The sequence below is a fragment of the Carya illinoinensis genome, chromosome 5 (genome assembly GCF_018687715.1).
Source record: "Carya illinoinensis cultivar Pawnee chromosome 5, C.illinoinensisPawnee_v1, whole genome shotgun sequence".
NCBI lineage: Eukaryota > Viridiplantae > Streptophyta > Magnoliopsida > Fagales > Juglandaceae > Carya > Carya illinoinensis.
The window spans coordinates 48,772,254-48,794,197 of NC_056756.1; the positions used below are offsets into that span (position 1 = coordinate 48,772,254).

General features: G+C 34.9%; 1 protein-coding gene and 1 long non-coding RNA gene across 3 annotated transcripts; both read right to left on the minus strand.

Annotated features, from left to right (window-relative positions):
• Nucleotides 1–6,586: 6,586 nt before the first annotated feature.
• LOC122309251 (S-type anion channel SLAH2-like) lies at nucleotides 6,587–10,977 on the minus strand. Its single transcript, XM_043122650.1, has 6 exons — nucleotides 10,742–10,977; nucleotides 10,479–10,637; nucleotides 8,776–9,460; nucleotides 7,473–8,243; nucleotides 7,341–7,372; nucleotides 6,587–7,229 (listed from the first exon to the last, which is right to left on the minus strand). Exons 3-6 carry the CDS (start codon nucleotides 9,439–9,441, stop codon nucleotides 6,866–6,868), a joined length of 1,833 nt encoding a protein of 610 aa, XP_042978584.1. The 5' UTR covers nucleotides 9,442–9,460; nucleotides 10,479–10,637; nucleotides 10,742–10,977; the 3' UTR covers nucleotides 6,587–6,865.
• Nucleotides 10,978–19,091: 8,114 nt separating this feature from the next.
• Nucleotides 19,092–20,378, minus strand: LOC122311976. Of its 2 annotated transcripts, none has more exons than XR_006242920.1 (2): nucleotides 20,332–20,378; nucleotides 19,092–19,579 (listed from the first exon to the last, which is right to left on the minus strand). It is a non-coding gene; the product is annotated as an uncharacterized LOC122311976 (long non-coding RNA). The 2 variants fall into 2 exon arrangements; XR_006242919.1 differs by lacking the exon at nucleotides 20,332–20,378 and adding an exon at nucleotides 19,697–20,321.
• Nucleotides 20,379–21,944: the final 1,566 nt, after the last annotated feature.

Sequence of the window (21,944 nt, forward strand, 5' to 3'; positions counted from 1 at the left end):
TCTACAACTAATTGAGGTGACTAGAAGAAAACTACACTTGTTTGTGTCACTAGCTTGGAATATATAGCAGTCACTCGAACCAAATGCTACTCTTTCGTACCCACAAGGTGAGCATCAATTGATCTCTAAGGCTAGGTTTGGATAAAAAAAACATTTCATCTTATTTAATCATTATAACTTTTCTAAATTCTCACACAAACTACAATAAACAATTCAACATTTTTAATCCCAAAACAATTATAATATTAAAAAATAATATTCTAACAATATTTTATTCAACTTTTAACTCAACTCATCCAAACTCACTTTCAATTTTCACATTTTTTTTTTTTTAAAGAAATGCAGCAATTCTATGAAATAATATATAATTAACCTTTGCTGTAAATTGTATTAATTCCATTAATACTTTATATATTAATAAACTTCACCACCTTGCTCAAAACCATTATTGTTGATTTTGTTTTCGTATTACTACCCACAATAATGCTAGATTGACTTTTTTAGTTAAATTAATTTGTAAAAGTTATATTTTCAAGTCGTTGTGAAGGACATACCTTTACATTAGTGACATAGCAAGATTTAATTTATATGCTAATTAAATTTTAAATTTTTCTAATAAGTCGTATATTTTCATGTGATCATGAACAACGTGATAGATGTGCTTCATATTCGCTTGAAAATAGAATGACTCATTTTATTATTAATATTCTTATACATAAAATGAGCCTCAGGCAAGAGTGACTCATAATTTTATCTTTTGAAGTTCATATAAGGCTTTTCCTTACTACAACTAATGACCAAAAAAATAAGTGAATATGAGTATTGATGAGGGGGATTCAAGCCTGATGATGTTGATATGATAGATTCTACATTGATAGCGCTGGGCTCCCCCAAGAAGGCAGATTAGAGTAAATATGGCAGCAAAAGGTGAAGATTTCTCAAATTTGGGTAATAATTTTGGTTACAGGTATCAGAATCATACACATGACCTAATTCAGAAAGTCATTTTCGGTGCGCATGTCGTGGTCATTAAACTACTCCTAATGGTCACGTTTCAATCCTGAAATCAGTTAGTTTCTCATCTGAATCGTCGATTTAAGTTTTTTTTTTCCTTTGACGATAATGTTTCATTGTCACTTTTAGGGATGATTCTTATTTCAGTTTAAGCCAGATTTTTGGCTATATATTTAAGTTATTACTTATGTTATTTTTATGCAATAATTTTTATTTTGCATTTTCAGGCAAAATTCTCATAATCTCAAGTTTCTTTAGCTATTCAAACGTACCCAGCTTGTTAGCACACAGTTTTCAACTTTTACTTATAAACCCTATTCTCAGGGTATTTTCTCAGTGTTTCATATTTTCTCAGTATGATCAATTCCTAGCTTCTGTTGATTAACTAGTCAATTATGCCCGACCTCAACCATATTACTATTTAAAAATTATTTTGTTCGGCTAACATGACAGCTTTTAATAACCATTAGATCAATCGTTGATAAAATTTATGAAAATTTAAGAGTAGTTAAGTACTCTCATGCCAATAGATTTGAATAATGGAGAGTAATAATGTGATATCCAACCTTGAAGTACAACCTTCCAAAATGACTGCTTAATTTCATTATTAACTGAAATCTAACCGTTTGGAGGGCTGTTTTCTAGCATTCCACTCTGTTTTCATATATTATACAGTTGATAGATTTCAGTTGCCAACTTCTTCTTCTTCTTCTTCGTCTGCTTCTTTTCACTTCAAGTTTCAGGCGATTTTTTTCTCATTTTAATCTATGGCTACAAAGTTGAAGTGGGTTTATTTTCTTTTCCTTTATCCATCACAGGATACCAACTGTTGTATAGAAACGTGGGACAGAGGCAAAGGACTACAGAGAAAAGTACATATATATTGTGCCTGGAACAATCTTTGATTCCATCGATCGAGCTAGCTGTACATACTTTCTGCCGTACGTGCGAGGGACAGCCAGCCTGTATATTCGCGTTAACATAGTTACATAAGTAATTATTAGTCTGGTAGATCCCTGCACCTCAATTATAAGCATCCCTCAAGCTGATCTTCGCATCGCAATCATTGTTATGGGCTCTAGTTTTGCCCATATCCATACAGCAATACTGTAGTACCTACCCATGATGTCTATTCATGAATTATTCTTCACTCATTGTGCAGGCAAATAAATGATTAAACTAATGCCTTTGATGCTTAGAAAGTTAGATCCAACGTTATTTAATGTCGAAGACCATCATAGATGATGTTGTCATACCCAAAAAGAAAGGCAAGGCAAGCCGCATCATGCCACAGCATCCCAAAAGCACATCTTTCTATAATTCTAGTGCAGACCTAAACTCCCCAGAATTTTACTGCATTGTTGACACAGTGTCATAATCTGTCATGTACTAGATCTTTCTAAATGCTATTTAAACTGATGTGGTTGGTAGATAATTTCTTTTTTTTTTTAAATAAAAAATAAACAGAACTACTTCGAGTACCATTTTGTTTTGATTAATTAGAACCAAGAACCATGTTTACTTGTGAAACTAGGTTTTTTTTTTTTTCCCTAAAATTGAAAGTGATCAATAAAATTGTGGTACCATCCTCATAAAAAGAAAGTAGAAAGAAAAAGAAGAAGAGCGATGGAGCTTTCAAGTTCCCTAGCTAAGCCATGCATGTGGTCCATGCATGAGTATGTACGTGACAGGAGTACTTTGTCTTCCAAATTATGTGCATATATATATATATATATATTCTTGTAATGATCTTGAATCTCGATCGATCCATTGCAAGTCATGGCCATGGAACCTAATAAATTCGAGTTTAGCGCGCTGGCCCAATTGTAGCCAGTGGAACTGGGAAAGAGAAAGGGCTAAGATTAAGAAGTTTGTCACATGTGAAGAAGCAGGATAGGGAGACATGGACAAAATGTGCTATAAGATATGCCAAAGCTTGATAACACTACTGCTAGCTTTTGCATTTCTTTCTACTTTCTTTTTTTGTCTTCCCTGTTGGATCTTCTGCTTCACGTCGATAGGAGGAAGCAGCTCAACCGAGAGCTGAGATCAGTAGCTTTATTTGATATAATTTTTGTGTTTTCCCTTGTTGCTATAATTAAAATACATACCCTCAATAAGCTTGTGGGCGGGGGACCATAATACCTCACATATATATATATATATACATGCTAGCTACTTGTCGCTGCTATTGAACCTTCAGTCACTGTAGCTTGTAACAAGACTACCCAAGTGATAACGTCTCTGTGCTAGTCACCATTACACAATATTGCATAAAATTGCAATTGGAGGATAAGTCTTCGAAATGTACTTACATTGACAGGGGAATTGTGGGAAATGAATGAACCAAATTATTAAGAACTATAAACTGCTATATATATATATATTAAGGCGCATAGCGGTGTTGCTTTTCTTGAAAGAAAATAGTATTTGGCCCCGGCCATCAACTTTGATCAAATATTTGAGTGCGCCGAGTCAATACAAATTAGTCTCTATAATAGTACTTAACGAAACCAAACCATGACAGCTAGCCAGCTAAAGCTCGATGATTAGTACGAAATATTTGAGTCCACACGCCACAACGTCATGGTGCGCTTTCTGCCACCATGCAACACACTGTAGAAATGGGATTAGCGGCCTTGGATCTTGTAGATCTAACTAACTTCTTCTCACCAGCAATTGCGCTTGATCCCAATGTGCCTTCACAGCCATTGACTATTGGCTGCCGGCATATGCGAACCATTTGTCGGATGCTATTTTTCTATCTTACAACTTCTCCTAATCAAAGATCATGAAAAAGAGGAAGTGGAAGTTTCTATTGACCAAGCCAAGTTAACAAAGTGCAGTATAACATAATCTATTGTGACTTTTAGTTGTAGTGTCACAGTCAAATTTTCGGATTGCAAAAAAACCGATTCAAGTGGCTTCCTCTCTTAGACAATGGGTAGAAGCCAAGTCACGCGCCACTACGCCATGGTGCGCTTTCTGCCACCATGCAACATACTGTAGAAATGGGATTAGCGGCCTTGGATCTTGTAGATCCAACTAATTTCTTCTCAACAGCAATGATGCTTGATCCCAATGTGCCTTCACAGCCACTGACTATTGGCTGCCGGCATATCGAGCCATTTATTGGATGCTATTTTTCTATCTTACAGTTTCTCCTAATCAAAGATCATGAAAAAGAGGAAGCGAAAGTTTCTGTCGACCAAGCCAAGTTAACAAAGTGCAGTATAACACAATCTATTGTGACTTTTAGTTGTAGTGTCACAGTCAGATTTTTGGATTGCAAAAAAACCGATTCAAGTGGCTTCCTCTCATGGACAATGGGTGGGAGCCAAGTCACTTGCTCCAGATCCTGTTTTTTCTTATATTATATTAGCTGTTTTGAGATGATTGTCAGAGTCTTCAATTATTTTGACTGTTGTATCTTATAACTATGTGTATATATATATAATGTTTGCTTAGGAGAATTTGGTCCCAAAAAGAGGAAAATGAAGTTAAAACAGAAAAATACAAACAGATCATATATAATGTCCCCCCCCCCCCCCCCCCCCCCCCAAAAAAAAAAAAAATGAAGAATCTAATTCAATTGGTTCTCTTATTAATACATATGGAAGTGAGGCATGCTAAGTTGCTAACTATTTCACCACTACTATAAGAAAAAAGAGTTTTTATGACAAATTATTTATGATGAAAATGATTATTTGAGACGAGAATAAACTCATTTTAACAATAATTATATAGTTTTGTTGTAGTGTGCATAGAGAGGACCATAGATAATTATGGTATAGGATAACATGCATGATTAATTTGAGGCACAAAAATAAATAAAAGAATTACAACTATATATGTGCTATAAATGTACGTACCAATTAAGGATCTCAGTCACCATCAACTCATCACGATGCTACGTCCTAATTAATATTATTTAGACAAATTTAATATTTGCAATTCACACATGATAGATTAGTTTCGGAAGAAAGTAATTAAATACATTAATGAACTGATTATGATGAAGATGGTGATCATCAAGTATAAGCTCCGTATCATCGAGAGAATAATAATTATATATTGTGCATTGAGAAGGACTTGATTCTTACAACTTGCAGACATGACATTGACCCAAAGAGACCAGCTAGGTACGGGGCCAAAACCTTGTTACATTCCGATGATCAGCATGTCGGAAGCATGCATCTGGGTACGTATGACCGTTCTATCCAGTACTTCAACGACAATATATATCTACTACTGAATTGAATGGTACATACAACTTCAATTCTTTAATTCTGTTCATGCTTATTAATTGTTGCACGTACCTATATATATAATATTATTCAATGCACTACGACAGGCCAGCCGGGTACTCCATATCGAATTAAATTGCTTGGTTTTTGCTAGTTTTGACGATAATGAAATTCAGCATGCATGCATGCATATAGCTAGCTAGACATTTATAATTGACTGAATGACGTAATGGAATGGCAACCTTTATGCTAGACATGATATTTATGCATATTGATGGTGCTGGATTACTTCAAGAAGGCTAATCGGCATACATATGGCAGGTAAATATGAAAATTTATGCAGGTGTTAGTATTTTGGTTATAATTTTAACAAATATTAGAATTGCACATGTAATCCAAATTCAAAAATCTCTTATCGCCACGCATATTGTGTTCCCCTAACTATGCCTGGTGGTCCCCATTTCGATCCCAAATAAGCTGTTTCACCCTTTGAATGGTAGATTTAAATCTTTTTTAATTTTCTTTTATGATAAGGTTACGTTGTCGCTTTTAGGGATGAGTCTTATTTTGATTTGGGCCTAACTTTTGGCAATATACTAATTTTATTATGTATTTTATTTTTATACAATATTTGAAATTTTGGCTTTTGGGACAAAATTCTCAAAATCTTGGATTTCTTTATCTATATAAACTCAGCTTGTGGGTTTCAAAACTAGTTTTCAACTTTTATGAATAAACTTTATCTCAGAGTTTTCTCTCTATGTTATAATATCTTTAAGTCCTAATTTATATTGATCAACTAACCACTAGAATAATCTTAATTTATGTTGATCAACTCTCTGTTTGGATTTGGAAAGCGTTTCATTTCATCTCATCATTACAATTTTTTTAATTCACACACAAAATATAATAAAAAATTCAAATTTTTAAAATCTCAATTTAACTTTTTGAAATCTTAAAACAATAATAATATTCTAAAAATATTTTATTCAATTTTTATCTTTCATCTAAAACCATCTCATCTTATATCTAAATCCATATCTATGAGGTGAAAGTTTCATTTAGTGACAATATTATATTAATTAAAAGGCTTAATGACTAGACAATGTGGAATCCACTCATGAAACCATGGTAGAATGAATTGTGTACTTACGTACTGGCACTTAATGACCAAAATTTTTCTAAACAGGAATCACATATCACATATACATTGGCCGGCCCTGATAATTCCTACCCTAGCAAGGTTTATAGAATGAAGTGTGCGACCAATATGAGGATATTCAAAGCCATGGTTTTTTCTGCTATATATTACTGAACATTTTAGAAGAAAATACAAAAATATTAGTTTTTACCCAATACTCATCTCTTACAATTTACAATAACTCAGCTACTGTTTTTGCATCACTCGGCGCCGCTTATTTAGTACTAGATCGTCCATTCACTCTGTACACATGTTCATTGGACCTGTCCATTCACCCTAAATTTTGTTCCTCCCGTGTGTGCGAGTCTTGAAAGACATTGAACGATGTCACCATACTCTTAAGGCCATGGAAACATGGGCCAAATTATAAATAGAAGCTAAAGACTAAGGCCTATCTACAAAATTAAGAGCTTGGAATTTTTCGAGAGGCTTCTAAATCGTTTCTGCCATCTGAGCCTGCAAATTTTAAGAAAATTTCTATATCTCTAGAATCTGAGCTGCCATGTCTTACATGGAACCACTTCCCCAACGGTTTTGGTTTCTTGTCACTGATGGCAATAGCAATGTCATTAGGGAAAAGGTCTCGGAGAACAAAGGCATGCAAGATGGTTGTTATAAGCAGACCTGTAACTGTAAGGGTAGCAACGGCAGATAGTATGACAGACATAACTTGGGTTATTACACTTGGCACTTCATTTGAGTACCTGATAGTTGCAATGGCAGCACCAGTCATTGGGAAAGTGTAGGCCCACCATGCCAATGAGAACCTATACATGGAATCAAATGAAAAAGGAATGTTAGAAAATCTAATCAAAGCTGCTAATGGATTAACAATATATACTTTCTCAAGGGATCGAGAAATATAAGTCATCTCATACTTGAACCCTCGAAAAAAATTAAGCCGAACTCCCTGCAAAAGCGCAGAAAAATCATTTAGTGTCTATGCTTTCTAAGCGGAGACTTGAAGTAAAGATTTATGTTCATTTGGGTTAGAGGGGAGGGATACCAACCAGTGACAAATATAGGAACAGGGCGATGAAGTAAGTAATCCGTGCACCAAAATCAAAGGTGCCTTGAATCTTTGCCCATGCCATTGAAGCAACGCTTGGTGCTGCTACAAATAGAAAGAACACTGGATGGAGCTCTTTTGGGAGAGTATCATTTGTTGGAAGTCTCTGGTAGAGAGTTACAAATAGGACCAAGTAGTGAGCCAAACCAACAGAAAAGAAGAATATAGGCCCTTCTTTTAGCCCCATTGATGCACCCAGTAATGCCCCCACAAAATTTCCGACTACAGAGAGATGGTTTGAAGGATTGGCCACCTTTGATAGCCTCCTGTGGCCTCCTGACATCCACTGTCCATAGATCTTAAGCTCAAGACAGAAAATTGGTGTCATGAGAACATACCAAAGAGCTGGAGGCAGGTTGTTAGCAACTGAAGGTGGCACTCCCAGAGCTAAGAACAAGAGGGCTATCCATGGCGCAAAGAAGAAGTTGATTCGGATAGGGTGGTAGTACTCACGGCGAACTGCTTCAAAGTAGAGAATCACTTTCAGAAGGTAGATGGAAGCAACTGTGGCAATAAGAACAATAGAAATGCACCATAAAACGAGATTTACTGCGGAGCTTATGTGAAGAAATCTTGTGGAGGCAGAAGTGGACAGGGCTTTCCACATAATTGCTTGGCTGCTAACTCCAAGACAGATACCAAATAAAGAGATGGGATAACGTAGAAGAAATGGCCATGTCTTGTCATTCGGAAGCAGCATTTCCTCTGAAGCCTGTTACAAAGACTGCACATGAATGATGAAGAAGAACAAAGCACAAGAAGTTTAAAAGAAAATCTTAATTCAATATACAAATCTGATAGTGAAACAAATAGGTTGCAAAGTAACCAATTATAGTAGCATCTAAGATCTACTAAGTTACTCTTTATGTAGAAAAACAGTCCATTAATCAGAAAGAAGCACGATCAATATATAAAGGTAAAAATACCAGTCTGACCAAGTTTCCTCATTATCATTGTTACTTTCAGACTTGCACTAGCAATGTCCCAAGGCAACAGAGAAGGAACTGAACACTAGCAAATGCTAGCAATAGCAGCACGTGATTGCTTTGTTATATTAGAGAAGTTATTTTGATGATATGTATGGGAGTTAAGGTTGCAGGCCTTAATCATATAAACCGTAGCCTGCAATCTCCAAGCTAGAAACAAACATCTTGCTCACTTCAAAACCAAAATTCATTAGAGGATAGCCCCACTTTATGAACTATGTAAAATGCTCCAAAAGGTTGGGAAAGGAAAGCACATACCTTAAGGTTCTCCAATTCTGGCCCTTCCAAGGCATCGAAGTACCGATCCACAGGTAAATTTCTTTCGACTTCTCTACTCCGCCCTGTGTCCTCCTCGGGTCCGGCTGCCGGTGTTGGCTTTCCTCGCAGTAATGTGATCTGCCTCTCAAGTTTCCCAGACCATGTTTTGAAGGAATCAAATCTCTTGTCCTTCAACCTTTCAATACTTTGGTGGTAGGCAAATTGTTCATCCTTATCATATGCAGCATTTGTTGGCATTGGCTGAGAATGATGTTTTAGCTGTTTTGGTGGACCGCTGCCAGCAGTCTCGGATACACAAGAAGAATCTGCAATCCCATCCTTAAAAATGGTTTCGCCACTGAAGAGAACTCTTCTGGTTTTCTGTAAGTGTACTTCAACTGGAGATGGAGGCATGCTGATAGAAATAGAACAACCCCTTTGATGATGGCAGATGGGTTCAGTTTCATCGCCCTGTTTTTCACAGACGCTTACAATAGCTGATGGACTGAGAGATTGAGATTCGCTTGGCTGATGATGATCGTTGATGAAGTTAGCCAACTTAATGTCATCAAAGCCAGCCACTTCATTTGATGATATATACTTGATGAGAGATGGAACTTCAGGGGAATCCTGTTGAGCAATACCAAGATGTATCTCGTTTTCCATTGATGCAAAAGCACGGTACCTGAAAGAATCCACAATTAATGGGGGTTAAAAACAGTGAGTGAATACTTTGAATGAGTGAATAGTACTTTGAATAAAATCATTCCCAAGTAAGAAACTAGGTATCCGGGATAATTGCATAATCAGTCTGAGTAACTTTTAACCTTTCAAAATAAACCCATGTTTTTTTTTTTCACTTTTCATACATTAAAATTTAAGATTTTAAGAAACTCGTAATTTTGTATATTCTGTCTGGTTATTACCAGTTTTCCTGACGAAAATTTCCTAGTGACCTAAATTCCATGTGTCAATTAATTAAAAGGTGATGGTATGAACCTTTTCGACATGTCAGTCACTCCATTGAAAAATGAAAAAGAAAAAAAAAAAACCATATTAATCTTCTTATTTAATAAAAATGATTTAAAAGGCAAAGATAAAACTTAAAAGTAACAGAAAATAGAAATAAAAAGATAACAAAAGAAAAAAGTCGTTTGAGAAAGGAGCTAGAATATGTTAATTAAAAAGAGTAAATATATATATTTATATATATATAATTATTTAAATAAAAGTTTCTCAGTAAAGGAATTAGAATAACAAAAAGAGGGAAAAGAGATAGATCACAGACACGCACTAGCTAGCGGCCACTAGGAATTATGATAACGAGAGTTGCTCCACACATGATGAGTTCATCGCAAAAATATCCATGTAACAGTACGATGACTCCATCATAATCCATCTGTCTTTTAATCACTCTTATGAAATGCAAAACTGATCTAATTAAATCATTACAAAAGATGGAAAGGTTTTAGGGGTTGTGACTACATTAATATCAGATTTGTGTAAATGCAAGCATTACTGTCATAATATCTTGAACACCTTTTGAAGTGGATCAGAATTAGTCAACTGCTAATTAAGTCACTTGAGTGCCTTACTGTGAGCATGATTTTGAATAATAAGAATTATGCCATATTCAAAGCCAAGCATGCACAAGTTATAACCAAGAGTTTAAATTTTAAATTTCAAAGATTGAGAATCCGAACCTCAAAGCTTCGGCTATCTGAAAACTGATTTCTTGCACAAGCAGTACTACCACTTGTTGCTGCTCAGGCTGCAGAAACTCCGATCGAGTTGCATTCAAGAACCAAAGATACAAGTCTGATCCGTTTGTACTCTTCTCCAGCAGCTAGCAGATCATGAAGCTGTCGCAAGAGAATTCAGAAGAAGGTCATACATATATTTAGGTTAAAAACTTATAGAAAGAAGTGAAGGACTCGGAAAACAAAATGAGCGCAACAGGCCGCACCCAGATCGACCTTCCAACCATGAGAAGCTAGCTCGCAGCCAGCATATACTACATATTAGTCTAACGCAGGGACCATGTGCACGTCAAAAGCATTCCATGAGCCTGGCTAGTTGTTTGGGGTTGGATTGAGACGTTCGTGCAAAAGACAAACTAGCTAGCAAAATTAAAACAAATATTCCAGCTACATGCTAACATGCATGCTTTGGGTGAGAATATAGTATGGTAGGTAAACAGGAAATTAAGCAAAGACAGGCTTGCATGATTTGTCAGTCATTATTCCGGCCATCACGCTTAAATTCATGAGTCCTATCCTTTGATATCAAGATATATAACAGCTAGGTTGAATAGATTAGCAGCAACAAGGGCTGCCTTCGGCTGCACGGCCACATAAACCTATATAAAATAGTTCAGCCACTTAGTTGAACCAATATCTTGTAATCTGCCGTAATACATGGAACGTCAGATATCAAGATAGACAAGTAGTTTTAAGTTTTAGACTTTAATTTTAGGATTAAGAAAACCCTTAATTAGCACAAATAATCAAACATCAAAATTTTATTTAATTGACTTTGTACGATGTCCCAATAGATTACAGTTGTTCGCATGCAACATACCTAGCTAAAAGAAATATCTATCATTTCAACCAATTAAGCTGAAAAATTAAGTTAATTTATTCCTTTAAATTAATAATTCAAATTCAACGTCCTAGAAACGTATCATCATGAATTATGTGGTCTGCCAGATACGTGTACTAAGAAGCGAATATATATATATATAATATATTCATAGAGGATAATCTCGATCGATCGATCGATAACGTCTAATGATAAAATAAATAAATTCTTAATTTATTTAATTTGATATAATCCGTACAGACGCTGTTCGTTCATTAGAAATGCAGGTACGATGATCATCAGCAGCTTGCACCGTCAATTTCGGAGATTTGTCAAATGACATTAATAATATTTAGTGTGATGTAACCACATGCATGACCAACAAGTCAAATATATATATGTACGCATTGTTTATTTAATAAAAGAAAATTCGAAGATGATATGCATGATGTATTGCAAATTGTGACACGGCCAGTAGTAGTATTCGACCGTCGATGATCCTCCTCCATATACGGCTAGAAGATGCAGATCAATAGATCATCATGTGACATTAATTTATCAATAAATGTACACAGAAAATTATCTGATCCCCGACGCCGGTGACCGTAGCTAGCTAGCTAGCTGTGACTTCTTTTTCTTATTTTATGTACGTACGTGAGCTAGCCAGCCACGACTCCGATCGAAATCTCTCATAATATTGTTCCGTAAACTACTAACAAAGAATAATATTAATTTAACCTAACAAATTATATACTATAAGAGAAATGAGTTTTTGTGATTAAAATTTAGTGACAAAAAAATTATTTCTTACAAAAAATTATAAAAAATAATCTTTTTTATCATTAAATTTTGATCACAAAAATTTATTTTTCTTACATTGATTAGGGTTCTTCAATATATATTAATTGCAGCTAAGTGCAGTAGGAACCATCAGAATGATATCGATATCATTCGTACGTACGTTCAAGGACGACATTACTGGAAAAGTTCAAGCCATATATATATATACTAGGTGGCAGCAACGTGCAAAGCACGTTTGTCTAATTTTATAAAATGATTATTTGTAAAAAATAATATATATTTTATAAAAATTATTGATGTCACTTAATAATTTAAGGCATATTAGAGAAAATAAAAAAATTAGTTCAAAATATCATATAATCTAATACATGTTTATAACATCTATAATTTTAGCAAAGATGTATACGAAAAATTTAATAAAATTCTAACATAAACGGTAGTTCAAAATATGTGTCGTTTGATGTTTGTATTATTATTCATCAATTTATGTCATCCTGTAGACGATCAATAGAGACAACATTAAAATTCTTATTTTGCTGTTGGTTGAGTCGATCAGGGACAGCATAAAGTTAAAACATAATCTTTTTATAAAATTTGTGGTATAATATTTTCTATATATAGCATATATATAAATCCTAAAATATATTTTGAAGTTGTTGGCCGAATTTACTCTTTCTTGATTAGCTCAAGGATCACGGCCTTTGTCATGTAACCATCATAGCAAGCCTACGTGTGGAATATGACTTAGCGGAAGTTACGTCCTACTACCATGGGAAAAGAAAAAACACTTTGATTAAACACACTTGTATTATATATTATATGAGATTTTTAAATTTGAAATATTCAATAATCTGAGTTAATGAAATGTATAATACACGTATATTATACTTAGGGATTTACGTCTTATGCACCTAATACACGTGTATATGTTAAGGAAAATGAGAAAAATATAATAACTAATCTTTAATTACTTATTATTATATAAACTATTAAGTATTATTATTATTGTGATTAATAAATCATATAACAACATTGAATGCTATCTCTTTCAATATTTATATCTTCATTTTATATGTCAAACCGTTAAAACAAACGGTGTTAACTTTAACGGAAAAACAAGAAAAACCGTTAAAACAAGATTTTCCGTTTCATACACACTTTTTATATATAGAAGATATATATAATTAATACATGTCTTGAGGTTGGACATTGTGTCTAGAGGTAGTGATGCATGTTCTGATCTTGTGGTAAATTATGCATGCATTTTTCTATGTCGGAAACAACAAAAAGAGACGAGAGAAAAATCTATGATTAATTTCTAGTACATTCTGATGATCAGGACCGGAAAAAAAAAAAAAATCTCTTGTTTCCATTTGAATTTAATTAAATTCAGTATCGTCCTGCATGCATGTTCATATGGGCTGATTTGGAGACTAGAGTGTTCTGAAAAGATTTTACTATTATGAACTTTTCCAGTAATGTCGTCCTTGAACGTACGAATGATATCGATCGATATCATTCTGATGAATTCCAAATTAACTGATCTGTACGGCCTGTACGTGCTTCGCTCATAGTTGGAAAGCCGTCAAAATAAATAACCACGCATCTCGGTAATTAATTAATGTGGTGATCTCCTATAGAAGGCACATGTTAATTTCCAAACGCTAATTTCTCTCCTTTTGCTCTTGGGAATGACAATTATAAGGAAGATGAGAGCTCAATGTATAGATGCATGCAGGTTGTTAATCAGATCAATCATCCGGCCATATACTGAATGAAGGGTCCAATATCTTTTGATCACCATGCATGCAGCATCTTCCAATTTGACAAAAGAGTGTATTATTAGTGATATAGACAGTAGGCTTGGCCCCTCTGTTAGAAGTAAAAACAAGAACTCGAAATAAAGCCTTGATGTAGAGAAAATTGATTCTCATTAACCCAACTAACTAAATACAATGGTTTGTTACACACATATATATAGATTATAGAAAAATAGAAAGACAAGGGGAAATAGTCCTAAAGTTAACTTTTTATTTTCTACTGATTTACAAGTAATCCAAGACATTACTTTTCATGACAACCTAAGACACTGCTTCACATGACTTTATCTGCAATTGTGTGCCTTCTGTTCAGCTGTCAATGCATGCTTCCCATGCTTTTCTGTTGCTTTACTTTCCTGTGTCAGTGCTTTATACTTTTCAGCTGTTGTATCTCGTATTTCACCAACTTGTATGCTGCATGATACTTTCTGCAAGTTATGGTATGCTTGTTCAGAGTGTCCATGTCTCTTTTTACTTTCTGTTTCGTGTGACTCCCACTCAAGATGGGCATAGATGTTGAGTATGCCCATTTTAGACAGTAATAACTAAAAAACAGAAACTGTCAAAGCCTTAGTGAAAATGTCTGCCAGTTGAAACTTTGATGCAATGTGGATAGGTGTTATGATTCCAGCCAAGACCTTTTCCCTAACAAAGTGACAATCCAATTCTATATGTTTGGTTCTCTCATGGAAGATGAGATTCTTGGTGATGTGAATGGCTGCCTAGTTATCACAGAACAAAAGAGTAGGTTGTGCATGGTTAATGCTGAATTCTTTTAATAGACCAAGAAGCTAAACAATCTCGCAGCTTGTAGATGACAATGCTCTATATTCTGCTTTTGTTGAGGACCTAGAAATAGTCACTTGTTTCTTTGATTTCCAGCTTACTAACGAGTCCCCAACAAATATGCAAAAACCTGTAACTGATCTCCTAGTCTCAGGACAAGCAGCCCAATCAGAATCACTGTATGCTTTCAAGTGTGGAGATGACTTTGTTGATAGGAAGATGCCTTGATCTATAGAGCCCTTGAGATACTTGAGGATTCTATAAGTTGAGTGTAGGTGAGCTTGTGAAGGTTTGTCCATAAACTGGCTCAAAACATTTACAGCATATGTAATGTCTGGCCTAGTAATGGTTAGGTAAATGAGTCTTCTATAGGCTGTAGGGTCTTGTAGGATCTCATTTGTGGTATGAACTAGTTTATGATTCAGCTCAATGGGCGTGGAAACAGGTTTGGTGCCAAGAAGCCCTGAATCTTCCAAGATTTCAAGGGTATATTTTCTTTGACAAATGTTTATTCCAGCTGATGACCTTGCAACTTCTAGTCCCAGAAAATACTTGAGGGGTCCAAGTTCCTTGATTTGGAAATTGCTATGAAGATAGGCTTTGAGTAGATCGATTTCCTCTTGAGAATTACCTCCTATGATGATGTCATCCACATATACTAGGAGTGCTGTGAAAGTTCATGTTTGACTTTCTTTAGTGAATAAAGAGTAATTAGACTTGGATTGTTGAAAACCAATGGCTGTGATTGAATTAGAGAATTTTGAAAACCATTACCTTGATGCTTGTTTAAGGCCATAAATGGATTTATTCAGCTTTCATACCAATTTCTCCCCCTCAAGCTGCTCTCTGTGAATGTTGTAACTAGGTGGTAATTCCATGTAAATTTTCCTATCGAGATCTCCATGTAAAAAGGCATTATGGACATCCATTTGAGATAAAATCTAGTTTTGAATGGATGCAAAGGCAAGGAAGACACGAACTGTGATGAGTTTGGCCATTAGACTGAAGGTTTCTTGGAAGTCAAAGCCTTCTCTTTGAGTGTTGCCTTTGGCTACAAGTCTTGCTTTATGTCTTTCAAGAGAGCCATCTGAATGAAGCTTGATTTTGGATACATACCTACAACCAATTGTAGTCTTGTTGGGTGGAAGAGTTGTAACAGTTCAAGTATTATTCTCTTCCAAGGCACTAAGTTCATTTTTTATGGCATCTTTCCAATGCTTAAACTGGACAGCTTCATTATAGGAGGATGGTTCAGAAGAGAGTGTGAGGGAAGCAGAAAAAAAGTGATGGGATGGTGAGAGGTGTCTATAGGTCAAGTGATGATGGAGTGGGTGAAGAGTGGAGGAAGTTGCTGCCTGATAGTGGTATTGTTGGAGGTAGGCAGGTTGGTGTTTTTCTCTGGTGGACCTTCGAAGGGGGAGGATGGTTTGCAACTCGATGGATTGGGTTAGGAGAGGAGTGGAGTCAAGGGAGGTAGTAGGGAAAGAGGGTTCAGAAGAGTTTGTTTCAGATTGTGTCAAAGGAGTACTTGAAAGGTAGTCATCTGGTAGTTCAACTTGTGGTATACTAGAAGGTGGAAAAGAATTATCTGGTATTGCAGGTGGGAGTACAAGATTGTGAGGAAAAGCAAAGTGGTTTTCCTTAGAGGAATGTGGAGAGTGAATGGGAAATTGAAAGGGAAAAACAGATTCATGAAAGACTACATTCCTAGAGATGAAGGTGGAATAAGTTTTTACGTCATAGAGCTTATAACCCTTGACATTGGCAGGGTATCCTAGAAAGATACATGGTCTGGCTCGTGGCTCAAATTTTGTTCTATGTTGTTTGGTGGTGCTAGCATAACTCAAGCATCCAAACACTCAAAAGTGAGCATATGATGGTGGTGATGAAAAGAGCATTTCATCAGGAGATTTGTTGGAGAGAAGAGGTGTAGGAATCATGTTAATGATATATGCAGCTGTGAGAATTTCATCTCCCCAAAATTGAGTGGGTAGTGTAGCTTAAAACAGAAGGGCATGAGCCACATTTAAGAGGTGTTGGTGTTTCCTCTCAACAACACCATTTTGTTGGGGGTATAAACACAAGATTTTTGGTGGATAATGCCATAGTCTTTATAGAAATTGACCATATCAAATTCAAAGCCATTGTCAGTCCTGATCTTTTTAACTTTCTTATTGAATTGAGTGTGGATGAGTTAAAAAAATGACTGCAAAATAGATCTTGTATCTAATTTTAGTTTCATTAAGAAAACTCAAGTCACTCTTGAATAATCATCTACAATGGTTAAAAAGTAATGAAAACCTTGAAGGGAGGCTTAAGAATATGGACCCCATATATCACAATGTATCAAGTCAAAAGGCAATGAACTAGTAGATGTGCTTGAAAGAAAAGAAAGATGTTTTTGCTTAGCCAAATGGCAGATTTTACAATGAGATTGATCTTTAGATTTTACATTAGGCTCATAAAAATGAATCAAGTTCATTATTTGAGAAGATAGATGTCCTAATCTAAAATGCCATAGATCAAAAACTTGTTGAGAAGCTACTTGATTGGCCCGAGCTTGGTTGTAGAGATTTGAAGGAAGACTGATGTTGCTGTCATGGGAGCAAGGCAGCAAGTAATATAGGCCAGCATGAACCTTAGCAAGTCTAATCGTCATCCATGAAGAGATGACTTGAATAAAGCACAGATCACTTAAGAAAAATAGGCATGTATCTGGCCTATGAGTTAGCTTACTGACTGAGACAAGATTGAAAGTAAATGAGGGCACACACAAGACATTAGTCAAAATCAGTGATTCTGAAAGTTTGACAGTACCTATGTGTGTGACATGGCCCTTTGTACCATTTGGGAGCTACACAAAAGCTTGAATACAAGAAGGAGTTTTGTCAAAAAAGAAGGTGGAGCACACCATGTGATCAGTGGCCCATGTGTGCATGATCCATGGTGTGTGACAAATATCAGACTGCTTATGTTGAGAGGGTGATATGTGTTTGTAATGATTTATCTCACTGAAATGAGAGTGATCAGCAGTCAATGAGAGAATGGAGAGGCAATGATATTTACCTGCTAGGTTCGAGTAAGGTGTGATGGAGGAATTATTTTCAGGAGGATTTGGTTTGACAACAGCAAAAGCAGGAGCAGGAGTAGGCAATATTGGCTTGATTTGTCCCAAGTTGAGCTAAGGAAATTGAGCATTGATAAGAGCCATGAGATGTTGTGCTTGTGCTTGAGAGAGATTCAGTTGAGAAGTACTTGGAGCATGTGATTCCTGAAGTGAAGAGGCAACCTGTGCAGTAATTTGGTTGGTAGAATATGATGTAGCAGGATTATTTCCAAACTTAGTTTTGGTAAACTTAAAGTTTGGTGGAAATCCTACTAATTTATAACACTTATCCTTCGTATGTCCAACCTTACCACAATGATGACAGATCAAGTCTGATTTTTCCTTTTTCTTTGAAAGATTTTGATAGGCTAAAAGAGCAGATAGCTCTGAGATAGGCAAAGTTGAGTTCCTTACCTGCCTTTGTCTTTCTTCTTGTAAGATTAATGAAAAGGTCTTGTCTAGTGAAAGTAAGGGACTTAGTAAAATGATCTGTCCCCTCACAGAGTCATAACTGTTATTTAATCCCATTAAAAATTTGAAGACATAGTCTCCTTGCTGGACTTCACCAATAGTTTTAAGGCATCACAAGTACATTTTCCACAAGTATAACATGGAAGTGGTCTGTAACTATGTAACTCTTCCCAAATAGCATTAAGTTGGGTGAAGTAGTCACTTACAGAGAGATGCCCTTAAACAATGCTACTGAGTTTGTGTTGGAGATGATAGATTTGAGCTTCATCAGGTTGAGCAAATCTCTCCTTAAATTTATCCTAAACCTATTTAGCTGAAGTCATGAAGAATACATTAGAAGCAATCTCTTTTGAAACAGAATTTAGGATCCAAGCTAGCAAGATGTTGTTGCATCTAAACCATGACACATATGAAGGGTCTGATAACTCAGGAGCAGAAATTGAGTCATCCAGAAAGTCTATTTTATTTTTGATTGAAATGGAAAACAGAAATGATCTGCTCCAAGATATATGATTTGAACCATTCAATGGAGGTCAGACAATAACAATATTGGCATTGTCACTATGATGCAAAAAGAATGGACTGTTTAGGTCCTCAACAAGGGAAATAGGAGAAGAAGAAGAAGAAGAAGATGTCATGGCTCAGAAAATACAGTTTCTGTTTGTGAACTTAAGCAAACATAGTTTGTGAATTTAAGCAAACATAGCAGGACAAGCCTGCTTTGATACCATGTTAGAAGTAAAAACAAGAACTCGAAATAAAGCCTTGATGTAGAGAAAAAGGATTCTTATTAACTCAACTAACTACATACAATGATCTATTACACACATATATATAGATTACAGAAAAACAGAAAGACAAGGGAAATGAGTCCTAAAGTTAACTTTTTATTTTCTGCTAATTTACCAGTAATCCAAGACATTACTTTTCATGACAACCTAAAATGCTGCTTCACATGACTTTATCTGCAATTGTGTGCCTTCTATTCAGCTGTCAATGCATGCTTCACATGCTTTTCTGTTGCTTTACTTTCCCGTGTCAGTGCTTTATACTTTTCAGCTGTTGTATCTCGTATTTCACCAACTTGTATGCTGCATGATACTTTCTGCAAGTTATGGTGTGCTTGTTCAGAGTATCCATGTCTCTTTTTACTTTATGTTTCGTGTGCCCTCTCCATGCATCATGGAAAATATCATGGGTTGGGTTCCCATCCACTGGTTTCGTGCTCGATCGGCTATAGCTAGGTGGCCAAGAACATAAAATAGCGATCCAGTCCAAATTAAAACACTAATTAATTAAAGATCGAGATAGATCTTATAAGCCGAAAAGAACAAACTCTAAAAAAAGATTAACTCACAATATCGATATTCATCGTTGCTAGCTGTGACGTCCGATTTCGTTTTCATCATTTTGTTCTTTCTTGAGTACATTCTAACGGATCGGCACTTTAATTTTTGTAAGACTTTCATATATATATATATATGCAGAATATTACGTACGCTATCAAAATAATGAGCTGAAATACCCCTTCCAACTCAATCAAGGAAAGCTAGTATGGCCTTAAGCTGGCCCAATTTAGTACTGTATAATTAGGTTTATGTCCCAATCGTTGTAGCCCAAGCTTGGGATGGAACAATATGCATACTCCCAATTATTTGAGATAAATATTACAGCTAAAAAGAATTTTTATAAATTATTGAAATAATTTTATATATTACGATAGATTTCAATCTGTCGTATTACATCAATTTTTATAAAATTTCTTTATTACTAAAATATTTTTAATTAATTAATGTCAACCCAACTGGTGAGCTATTGGGCTCGATGTTTGCCATTATGGCTCCTCCATGCATAAATGTTGCAAGAATTTGTGAAGATAAAAGATAAAAGATTTAGAAAAAAGAAGAAGAAGAAGAGGAAAAATAAAGAAAAGAAAAGATCATGATCATTATATTAAAACATATATGAGCAAGGTATCAGAACAGAACATACCATGGATTGATTCTTCTTCTTCTTCTTCTTCTTTTTCTTTTACTTTTGCGTTTTTTATTTTGTTTCCTATATGGAGTGAGAGACAGAGATGGGGTCCAGTACTGATATAGAAAAGGGAAAAAGGTTAATGAAAGAAATGGCATGTCATGAGATGGAAGATAATTATTGATTAGAATCTTAAATTACTGCAAGAATTTTAAACACCTCTTTAGAACCACTTATTTCAACATTTCATATCTAATTGAAAATTCATTCATTAGAAAGCAAACTATGGGGAAGGTTCGAGATTTTTTATGTTGGGTTAAACGTACGTATTTGATTGGGAGACGTTTAATCCGAAACATACAAACAAAAACAAAAAAACAAAAAACAAAAACTTTTGCTGTTGCCTACCCGACATTAATGGGTCCCAAACTGGCTTCTGCTAGCCCAATAAACCAAACATTGGGTTAGTTCTAGAGCCGCAGCTCAAGTTGGACCACCCTAGCTAGCTACTTCTGAATTAAGCTCTGTGCTAGAGAGTTCTACATATGCATGTGGCCCACATCATTCTGCCCACCTACCTTTCTCACACCACACAAAAAAATAATAACTAATGTGCATGCCTGCTTTTTATTTTTCATCATGTATATGGTTCTAAATTTGGGTTCTTTACCATTCTTTTCTCATTATTTTATAATTCACTTTAAATCAACTAATATAATTGAACTAATCTACAACTATTTTTCATTATTGAGAAGAATATCATAGGTAAATCTCATGTACCACCTGCATTAGATGCTGTGTGAATAATATAAATTCTAATATTAAATACAATGAGATGCATATATTATATATATATGCATTCTTTTCTTTCTTTTTTTCCTCTTTCCCCAACATTGTTAATGTTATTAATAGTTGCTTAATTAAAAATAAATTATTGATATCTAGCGTGTAAATTAGTTGGCATCTTCTATTATCACTACAAGAAAAATAGGTTTTTCGTCGGAAATAATCATTTTAGTTGCAAAATATTAGTCATAAAAATTCATTTTTCTTATAGTGAATTTAGTTTCTAAATTAGATATTCATGATCTATATATTAAGTTTTTGAGTTATTCTATTATTAAATTTGTGAGTAGAGCACACAATCTACATTACTTAAATGGTAAGATTTGATTTGTAATTATATATGTCATGTAAACACTTTATTATATATGTTATCTATACCGACTTATAAATAGAATTGTTCTAAATTCTTAAGGCAGACATTCATCTATTTAGTTTTTGGAAAATATTATAGCCATAAAGAGGTTATACAAAATAAGTTTTACAAGCTGACGTGACTTGATATCGTTTTCAGGCTGTAAATAATTAGCTGTTAGCACATATAAGATTAAAGATATTAGTACATGATCACAATCCCACAAACATTCATCTATGTTAGTACACGATCACAATCAAATAAAAATTATTAGTTAGCATATATAAGATTAAAAATATTATGTTGCTCTCTCTCGATCCTTAATTAATTAATGTATAGGTGTTAATTTAATTTATAAGTTGCTACAACTATTTTATTAATTCACAGCTTGTAATTAAAGATATATATATATATATCTTAGTTTGAGTAT